This window comes from Alnus glutinosa, chromosome 1 (assembly GCF_958979055.1).
Source record: "Alnus glutinosa chromosome 1, dhAlnGlut1.1, whole genome shotgun sequence".
NCBI classification, from domain to species: Eukaryota; Viridiplantae; Streptophyta; class Magnoliopsida; order Fagales; family Betulaceae; genus Alnus; species Alnus glutinosa.
In genome coordinates this window covers 51,566,245-51,576,284 of record NC_084886.1, presented here as the reverse complement: position 1 = coordinate 51,576,284, position 10,040 = coordinate 51,566,245, and the positions used below count along the sequence as shown (strand labels likewise).

Sequence of the window (10,040 nt, the reverse complement as noted above, 5' to 3'; positions counted from 1 at the left end):
TTGGGTTGGCCTCATGAAGGTTGAACCTACACGTACGCTTGGTGGTTTCGTAGACAACAAGCCTATAAGCGCGGATGGTGTTAATGTCACCCAGTGTGTAACTTGGGCAAGCTAATGGAGCTCTTCGAGCTATGTCTTTGCTTCCATGGGACTGATCCTCTCAAACTCGTTAGTTCGCGTGTCTCTCTATTTTAAGCACAATATATAGAGATATTATTTCCAGATTGAACTGTTTAGCATGTAAGGGCTTTTAACGTATTTACTGATTAAGTGGTTATCTTTGAAAATGTTATCTGAATTAATTAAATTATTATAATAGTTTTCTAACTTTTGTACAAAGGTCAAGTAGTCTAGTACGTACTCTTTGAGATGATCTCATTTACTTCGATCTTTACTAGAATTATAACTTGTAACAAAAAAAAAAAAAAAAAAAACTTAATTTATTGAATACACATCAACTTCAAGAATACAAGTGGGTGACCATTCCAAAAACGACACAAGCTTCTTCTACCCTCAAACTCTCTCTTTTTTTTTTTCTTTATTTCTTTTTTTTTTTTAACAAATTTATTGACTTAAGCACCCAAGGCTTTCCCACCAGCCGGCTGTCAACGCACTCTAGCTAGTGGTTCTCCTCTTGTTTAATTAGCAGGTGCCCGTCGTCCAACCAAATCATGCGAAAATATCCTGCTTTTGCAATTTGTTTATTAAATTCTCTGTCTGGGATATATATTGCTTAACTGTCATTAATTAACCAAATTAAGTTGGTGTATAAAGGGAGCTGAATCTTCAATTTTAAAACCGCACTAGCTTACATTTGCCTTCATAAGAGGATCATTTATAAGGTGGAAGCTCAAATACATGGTAGTTTCACAGGTCTAGAGCACTAAATATGCATGCTGTGAAACTTAATGTAATTTTCGTAAGTCCTCAATATATACTCTTCTACATACCAAAACCTTCTTTTCATAACTCCTATATATATACAAAACTAAGGTTCTAATATTTCAATTACCTAAACCCGCCAAATCGAGCAAGTGACCTGCTTGAAGAAGACGCTTTCCTCGACTTTCCTAATCGTAACAGGAAAGCTAATACTTCGGAGGGGTCACGTAGAGAGTAGGAAGCGCTTGTATCCTTAGGAGCGGAAGATACAATGATTGGATACCCTTGTCCTCCTCTACTTCGAATGACCTGCAAGAATTCGATATTAAAGGCCGAACATCAATTTTATCAAACGTTTAAATCGCTAGTTTTTTTTAAAACACACGTTTTGAGACCGATAAACCAAACAAATTAACTCTAATTAACGAAATATTGCACATATGGTATAGTAATTGGGATCGTGTGAAGAACCTTGAAAGCATCTTCATCGGTTCGATCATCCCCAATGTACAATGGCAGGACATCACCTGCAGAACTGCTAAACCCTAGAGTGTCAAGTAAGTACTCCAAGGCATGACCTTTGTTCCAATCTATTGATGGTCGTACTTCCAAAACCTGTATGTAAATTTATGCGATATTGAGTATAATAAGAAAAGCTATGGAAAGCACAGGAAAATTCAATTCAAGAGTTAAGGTTTTATCTTACCATTTTACCCTCAGTCAGGTGAAATTCTGGATAGTTTTCAACTACAGACTTAACCTTCTCTTCCAACATGCCGTAATCCTGCATTTGAACAAATAATCCTTCTTTTGTGAATGCCCCACTTTCCAAGTACTATTATCAACCGCAAAATGCTCTTGCTCAGGAAGACATGAAGTATAATATAATGAACATATACATATGTAAAATCTAGCTTACCTCTTTCCGGACCTGTCGAAAATGTACAGAGATGCAGAAACTATTATCCTCTACCCTGGCGCCTTGTATTTTCTTTGTTTTTTCCTCTAAGATTGTGAATATCTGTCAGGAACACAAGAAATTTCTTATATGAAACTGCATGCGTATGGCAAGGAAAAAAGCTTTAGATGGTTTCTAAAGGAGTATCTAGTAATTTCCTAGTTATAAGTGCATATTAAAGGTCACGACGCTTTATTTAAAATTTTCAAATGATTATCGTTAAAGTATTGATTAAATGATTAAATTTATCTTTTTTCTGAGTTTAAATTTTTTGAATAAGTTGTAATTTAACATGATATCAGAGCAGATGTCTTGAATTCGAATCCGACTCATCTTTTTCATATCTTTGGAACCAATGAAAGCTAGCAAACCTCTTGAATTGCAGGCAAGAATTTCTTAGCAGGTTGAAAGAGAACTTCACTCTCCTGCAAGATTGAAATTTCATGTTATTATTGAGTCAATAATGAATGTACGTAGCTGTTACTCCATTATATATAACATCGATTCGAATAAATCAGTACTTTAAAAATCTAAGAAAGAAAAGAAAACAAAAAATTGAACATTTTGAAGGGCCTTAATTATAATTGCATGAATTTACAATTAATCGCATGAAATGTGTAGAAAAAAATAAAAAGACAAACCTTCTTATCAAGCGCTACGGTTTGGTGTTTGCCATCATTGTACTTCCGTGGCCTTGCTGGGGCCATTATGTCCATCCCATGGCTCCCAGCATAATATACATTACTCAACTTTACAAAGTCTTTTACCTAAACAAAAAGGAAAATTAAGGACAAGAGTTAGAACCCACCAGGTTTAAATTATCGGCTTCCAAGTATATATTAATTAACTCGATCGGTTATTACCTTTTCTCTGCTCCTTCCACTAATTATGGCTGTTGGAAAAAGTTTTGCAACTTCACGTACTGCTCCGCGCATCTGTAATTAATAGCATAATGTGTGACTATATATATATACACACACACACACACACATATATATATATATATATGCTTGTATGTGTGTGTGTATATATATTATTCTTAGGGTGTGATCATGATGATGAGTACGTAGGATACAATTATGGAGAGTAAATAGAATAAAAGAATGATGCGACTGCAATTTACCTCATCAGACATGAAGGCACGATCAGGGTCATCTACGATGTGTGAGAGTGTGCCGTCGTAGTCTAAAAACACGGCAATCGTCTTCCCTTTTGAGGCTTTCATCATACGATCAAATGAGCCTAGAGCAGAAGGGTGTTCTGCCTATATTCATATTCAAGAAACAACAATTTTTGTTTTTAACTTTGCATGGTCATCATATAAAGCCAAGTTCAAGAACGTGCGTACAAGTATATATATGTATATATATATATGCTTGGAATATATATGTATCGAGAAAAAACTTACCACCCAGGAATTATAATATGAATCAAAAGCTATAGGTTCATTTGTGGTAGGACTTAGGTATGGTATTCTCGTGTTTATGAAGCTATCGCCTTGGTCCTCGACTTCTTTTGCTGTTTTCGGAACAGATTGCTGTTTTTGTTTATAGGAAGATGGTCTTTGGAATCCCATCGCCTGTTTGAATATTCAAAACTTTTCTTGATCATTAATTTGCTTGTCTAAGATTCGTAAGAAATAAGTCTAAAAAGGAAACGGTACTATATACAAGTATTATACATAGGTCAAGATGTTTTTTTGTGCCTAGCTAGCTAGCTATCAAGCCGGACAAAAATGGGGTGGGGGTGTTAGTGTATGTCATGATCAGTACCAAACTATTAAGTAAACCCATAAGCCTTGGGTACTCCATCATCCAAGCAATCTGCTGATTTGAGTTCGGCCTAAAGGCCTAACCATGCATATATACAGCCCAGAATGAATTTGATAGGTACCTGAATCCAAAAAAACGCTGGCTGATCGAGCTAGCTAGCCACTCTTGTAACTTTCAATTCTTCTAATTAATTAGCTAATGTACATACCTGCATGCATGCAGTCCTGCAACAAAACCAATATTTTTAACACACAATTAATTTCCAATCTAGGATAAAGAAAAGCACCAGCTAGCTTAAATGAAAGATCAAGAAAGAGATTAAAAAAAAATACTGGATGGAGCTAGCTAGTTTGCTATATGTTCTCCGTCATATATGAGCTTAATTAATTAGGGCAGCTCAGAGATGGCCCAACAATTTCTATATTATCATAAGAGAACCTTATGAATGATCCTTGCAGTTTTATCAAGAGCTTAATTCGGGCAGCTCAGATGGCCCAACAATCTCTATATTATCATAAGAGAACCTTATGAATGGTCCACGATGACCCACATGATCAAACTCAAGGCATACTCTTTTATAGACATCTTTTTCATTTAAATAAATCTTGTGGAGCCCACAGTAGCTAGGAGGAGGTGGCACGCATGACATCAGTCATCGACTCATCGTGATCGTGAGTACCCATACATCTAATGTTGTAGAGAAATAATTTTTTCACATTCCTTGTATAATTTTTGTACGTTACTTTTTAAAATTAATTATTAAATTTATAGGACATATAAGAACCTACATGTGAGTCCTACAAATTTAATGATTAATTTAAAAAAGTGATGTACAAAAGATATAGAAGTGATGTGCATGTAAAATGTCTATGTAACCCATAAAGCCGATGCTTCTGCGCTAGCTATTGTGATTTTTTTGTTGTTCTTCTTGTGTGATTTTTTCTGGCATTAATGATTTGTAGCCTCTCTTTTTTGGGGGTCATCCTTAAATTTTATTTTATTTTTTAAAAAAAGCGTTAAGCCTATTTAGTTAATCAAGCAGCTTGCAAGAGATAATTATGCGTCCAAAACGCATTAATTAAGCATCTACTTAGGCAAACTTAAATTATTCTTTTATCCCCGTTTAAAAAAAAAAAAAAAATCTTGAAATTAACAATTCTTGATTAGAATATGTGCTAGCTAATCTTCTCTTAAGATTTTCTCTCGATCTCTCTCGCTTTCCAGGAAAGTCTTCAACCTATGATTAATTCAAAGGTGGTTGGTGGTATTACATTACACGTGTATTAGTTTAACATATATATGCTATATATTCGGAACAAACTATCTTCTTAATTAATTAAAGTCTTCTCTATAGTGAAACAATTAATTAATAAAATGGCATGTCTATTAAGTAGTTTCAGTGGGCTTTCTTAGGATCAGATAATTTAACAAAAGGTCATTTTCCCACAGAGAAATACCTAGAAACAATTTTTTTTTTTTTTTAATAAAAAAATAAAAATAAAAAAACAAGTGAAACAATTTTTCATTTTCCGTATAAGATAGAAAAGTTTTTTTGTCCTCGATCTAGAAGGGTTTCAGTAGTTGAGCTGATTCAGATGATCACAGTGACATGAGGAACGGTCGATTATATATGTTGGCTCCACTCTAACTACCCTTTCCACAATCCAACTCATCGATCCTCCAGCTGCCAACCGAATTAGGATTTTATTGCATTATATAATCAAAGCATAATCTATTTTTCTCTCTCACTATCATTTTCACCTGATTATTTAATTAAAGGGCACCACTAATTAAAAAGATCAGATCAGATTTTAAATTGCTAGTGGGAGGCTCATGGGAATAACAGTACGCGCGCACATGATCAAATGGACCAGGCCGGCATTCTAATTTCTCTCAATTTTATTTTTTATTTTTTATTTTTTTTTAAAAAAAGATAAGGCCAGGGGAGAGAACCAAATAGAATTGTCTATTTGAATTTAAGCATATATAATACAATTTTACCCGTTGGGAGTACCCGGCCATTATTACTAGACACTCCCTCCGGCTGTGATGACACATAATCTAAGCTCGATCCCGGCCACCAATTCAAGTCAATGAACAAGATTTCTCTTATGCAACTCAAAATTACAAAAATTCATTCCATATTACAAAAAGATGATACACAAAATGACAAAAATACACTATTTTACAAATTTACAAAAAAAAAAAATTGTAATATAGTGAGTTCTTTTTTATTTAAATTGTAATAAAAAAATTGTTGATATGATATAAAAAATAAAAAGAAAAGTTAACGTTAATATTTTTTTTGGAGAAAGTGAAAATAAAAAAAATAAAAAAAAAAAAAGAGAAAAAGAGGGAGTTGCCAAATAAGAAATTGTAAGATCGAGGGACACAAAAACGTACTAGTTAGTGCGCTACATTCATTTCTTTTTAAACCAAAAGCATCAAGCAGCTTTTGATATCGATAGAATGAAAAACATTCATCAAGTTCCACTAAAAAAAAAAAAAAAAAAAAACCAAAGAAAAAGGCTCCACTAGCAAAACAATCCAAATTAAACTCTAGAAAAAGGCCTTCTTCCACAATGCAATATTGCACAAAGCCAAGACAGAAAGAATCCGAGAAAGAAACACGTGTATCCTACGAAGCCACAAAGTGTTCTGCCTTTAACTTCCTAGAAATATAAAAGAAAAAAACAAAAAACAAAAAAGCATAACCTTGACTTTGAAGCCCAGGGTGTGATTCATGTGAACAGAGAAAAACTTTTTTATATAATTAAAAGAAAAGATTTATAATTATGGGACAAAAAGCTAGGTACAAAAGACAAGAGCACGTGTCAGTTAGTACATGGTTGATACAGAAGCTTTCGGGTTTGGTGAGGTGGACACGTCTACAAACAGTTTTAGACTAATTGGAAAAGTCCCCCGGAACCAGGCGGCAGGTACGGAGCAAAGAACCAAGTGTCGGTTTAATGACACTTAAACTTTGACAGAATATTTAATTACAAAAGCTAAAATATAATAATACGTTTATGGAAGTATTAATTACCATATGAATTAATAATTCGAAGGCGTGACCAAGGCATGCATGTTTTACTTTATTGTTACTTTTTTGTGGAGTACTTATATAATTAATTTAAGCTAATCTTTTGTGTTGTTCTCACCTAATTATGACTTTGTAGTGACGATGAACCAAGCAAAAGTATGTCATTAGATGATATAAATAATGCGGGCGAAAAAGAAGCTTCAAAAAGATACGTTTCTTGGAGTCTTAGTCCCAATAATAGGCCACCGGATTTTGAGCCGTTGATTTAGATTATATAATATTATAACTTTCTAAGTACCTTACCAAAAAAATAGAAATTACTTTTTTTATATCTTGTTTCTATACCCATGACAATGAACACATAAAACTGACGTAACCCTTTTAACTATTTTTTATTTTTTTTCTTTTTTTAAAAAAAAAAATTGATTGATTAATAATTAATTTAAACTGTTACATTAATATTATAGAATAAAAATATGACTTTTAATATTTCTCAATAAAAAACTATGATAGTGTGATCAAATCATGAAACAGGTTTTACTCTTCCAACATGTATGGCTATGATAGAAACAGAGAGCATCAAGCATCGAATTTAATAGGCTTGAGAGTGATGTTAGAAAAGTTTTAATTTTTATTACAAAATTATTCATAAATTAATATGATAGTTCATAATTATTAAAATAATTAAACAAAAATTGACTTCTTGTTAAAAATAATTTAATTGCTATAATTATAAAATGAATTTATAATTTAAATTGAAGTATTCCAAGCATATTAACAATATTCCGCTGTGACCAAACAAACAACTTCCCAACCGTAATACTACTCCCCCCCGATATTTGGTTTAACCGTTTTTACAGGTACTAGTCTTGTCCTGGAAAGTGACCTACTGAAGGGCCCAACGACGAAAAACAAAGGGACAAAATTTGGTGGAGCCCAGAATCTAAACCGTACAAGTGGCACCTTCTACACGTGCCAACTTATTGGTTGTCGGATGAACACGACCAGATCCTTGAAACCATGGGCTAGGTTGGGTCAACTGGGCCCTTTTTTGCCCAGTCAACTTGAGGGACCCAGTGAGAAACACGTGTACGGTCCTTCACCAAATACCCCTTAAATAATAGAGTAAACAGAGAGAAAGAAGCAGTAACTGAAGCCCGAAGGACAATTACACATACGAGTGGCGACGAACGCAAAAGGCGCGTGGAGAGGACACCCTTGGTCCATCGCTTCCACGACAACCATAGGGAGGGTATACGAGGATCGTACCACGCGCTAGAGTCTGGCGTGAGGAGACAACAAATCCCAAACGGAATTCCAACTGCTTTTTTTCGTCCTCGTTGGCGGTTTTCTTTTCCCTCAGGCCTCATACAAGCCGAAACATCATCAAAACGAGAAAAAAGAAAATGACAGAAAATAAAATCTAAAAAAAGAAAAATCTTCAAGGCATATTAGGAAGAGAGACGTGAATGGAAGGACTTGGAAACCGATTTCTCCAGTTAAAACGTACGTTTAGAGTAGATTTTATACTAATTGAGAGAAAATATATAGACACAAGGCCTACCAATTATATATATAAAAAAAGAAAAGACGTCTATGAATTGAATGTTCCAGTTTGATATCATTATTCTACACATCTTTGTTGCATATTCACGACCTTACGAAACTCATGTGTGGTCTCATAAATTTATGACTTGATGTATACATCAACTAATGTGTGGTCTTATAAATCTATTACTGGATTTATACATATTTTGTACGGAGATGAACAAGAAATGAGCAAAAGAATAAAATCAAATATTTTTTTATAATTTTTACCTTTACGTTAACAAGAAATATCCACAAAACACATTACCAAACAAACAGAAAGCATGCTAGCTAAAAGCAGCACAAAAATAATGGGTAGTAATAATATCATTACGAGCATAATCTATAGCTATGTTCAAAAGCCAGACAAAAAGATTAAGATGAAAAGTGAGATGGAGAACAAAAAGATTGAAATGAAAATGAGAGATCGAAACTCACCAAATTTCATGCAAGTTGATCGATGTGAATTGTTGGTTGCTTTGCCGCCGGGGTGCTTGAGGAGGAGAAAATGAGGGAGTTGGCCGGGAGAGAAAGAGAGAGTTTTGTGTGTGTGAGGAAAGAGTTCTGGAGATGGAGAGAGGGAGGTGCTGATGGGGGGGGCGGGGGGGGGGGGGTTTATTTATAGAGGGAAAGGAAGGAAGGAAGGAATGAAGGAGAGGGGTTTAGGAATAGGAATATATATTAGGAGTCGGCCAGGTCCCATTTGTGTGTAGAAATGGACCCATTGCATTAGGACTTCCTCAAAAGGTTTTTACCTCTTTTGAAATTGGCTGTACTTTAAACTGAAAGGACTAAAATAGGTCCCTCTGGTTGTGTAACTTGCTAACTCTAGCAGTCTAGCTACGTGTCCTTCTTTGGTTTTAAAAATATTATTCTAATATATATATATATATATATATATATATATATATATATATTTTACATCACTTAATAATTGACCACTAGCTAGATCGATATTATGTCCCAACACACAATTAATAAGTCCTTTATTTTGGTAAATTTCAGAAATATAATTTTTTTTAATATATTGTAATCAAATATTTTCATTAAATAAGATGAGTCATACCTAATATTCTTGTTGAATATTTTTCTTCTGTTTTGGTTGAAAATGATTTTTATTTTTATTTTTAAATAAATTCTTCAGGTTAAAAAACCTGAATTTCATACTAGCTTGGTCAAACAAACATGTTTTGAGACAAAATAAGTAGTATTTAATTAATTTTAAAGATTTTTTTTAATAGAAAAAATCGCAAACAATTGCGTAAAATTAGCGTGACATCAAAAGACAAATCTACGGTCAACGTCGTTGAAAGTTTCCCATTTGTCCTTCTAGACAAATGTATTTTAGAACAAAAGGGTGGCATTAATGTCCTTGATACTCTAATATTATAATTTATGACCCCTTGATGCTCAAGTTTTCTTTTTTTGATAAATCTCTATCAAATAAATGTGTAGAAAATAGGGATTTTCAAACGTCGGTCCAAAAGAATTAAATTTTATTGTAAAACATCTACTTTTCCTACTAAATACAATCATCTTCTATTTCACTTAAAGTCATTCTCCATATTAAATTTTATAAATCTAATAGTGTATACCAACTCACATTGTAAATATGTTGTTTAAATAATATGACACCAAATACATCATTAAATACAACAGGATAAAATTCAAAATATAAAGTAGATCGTCTCAATTTCATTTGGAATGGAGAAGATCGATCCTAATCTCTATGATCAGCACTTAAAATCTCTTAATTTAAAGAGGCTGAGACGAGGAAGAACAACAACATGAGAAAATT

The 10,040-nt window shown here is 33.5% G+C and overlaps 1 protein-coding gene across 6 annotated transcripts; it reads right to left on the bottom strand.

Annotated features, from left to right (window-relative positions):
- Positions 1-761: 761 nt before the first annotated feature.
- LOC133862403 (probable trehalose-phosphate phosphatase C) lies at positions 762-8,836 on the bottom strand. 6 transcript variants are annotated; one of them, XM_062298220.1, is made up of 11 exons: positions 8,681-8,836; positions 3,734-3,836; positions 3,249-3,437; positions 2,964-3,104; positions 2,704-2,775; positions 2,482-2,607; positions 2,212-2,265; positions 1,802-1,903; positions 1,589-1,666; positions 1,354-1,497; positions 762-1,191 (listed from the first exon to the last, which is right to left on the bottom strand). In XM_062298220.1, the coding sequence occupies exons 3-11, from the start codon at positions 3,414-3,416 to the stop codon at positions 1,009-1,011; spliced, it is 1,068 nt and encodes a 355-aa protein (XP_062154204.1). In that variant the 5' UTR covers positions 3,417-3,437; positions 3,734-3,836; positions 8,681-8,836; the 3' UTR covers positions 762-1,008. The 6 variants fall into 6 exon arrangements, with proteins under 6 accessions (XP_062154204.1, XP_062154195.1, XP_062154188.1 ...); XM_062298211.1 differs by having other exon boundaries at positions 3,249-3,419; XM_062298204.1 differs by having other exon boundaries at positions 3,249-3,419; positions 3,821-3,836.
- Between the last annotated feature and the right edge of the window lie 1,204 nt (positions 8,837-10,040).

What these genes read in the sequence shown, in the direction of transcription:
- LOC133862403 (XM_062298204.1), bottom strand. An exon ending in CATATTATAATTCCTGGGTG is followed by an intron (nt 3,105 to 3,248) that starts GTAAGTTTTTTC and finishes ATATGAATATAG; the next exon opens with GCAGAACACCCTTCTGCTCT. An exon ending in CCGATGAAGATGCTTTCAAG is followed by an intron (nt 1,192 to 1,353) that starts GTTCTTCACACG and finishes GAATTCTTGCAG; the next exon opens with GTCATTCGAAGTAGAGGAGG.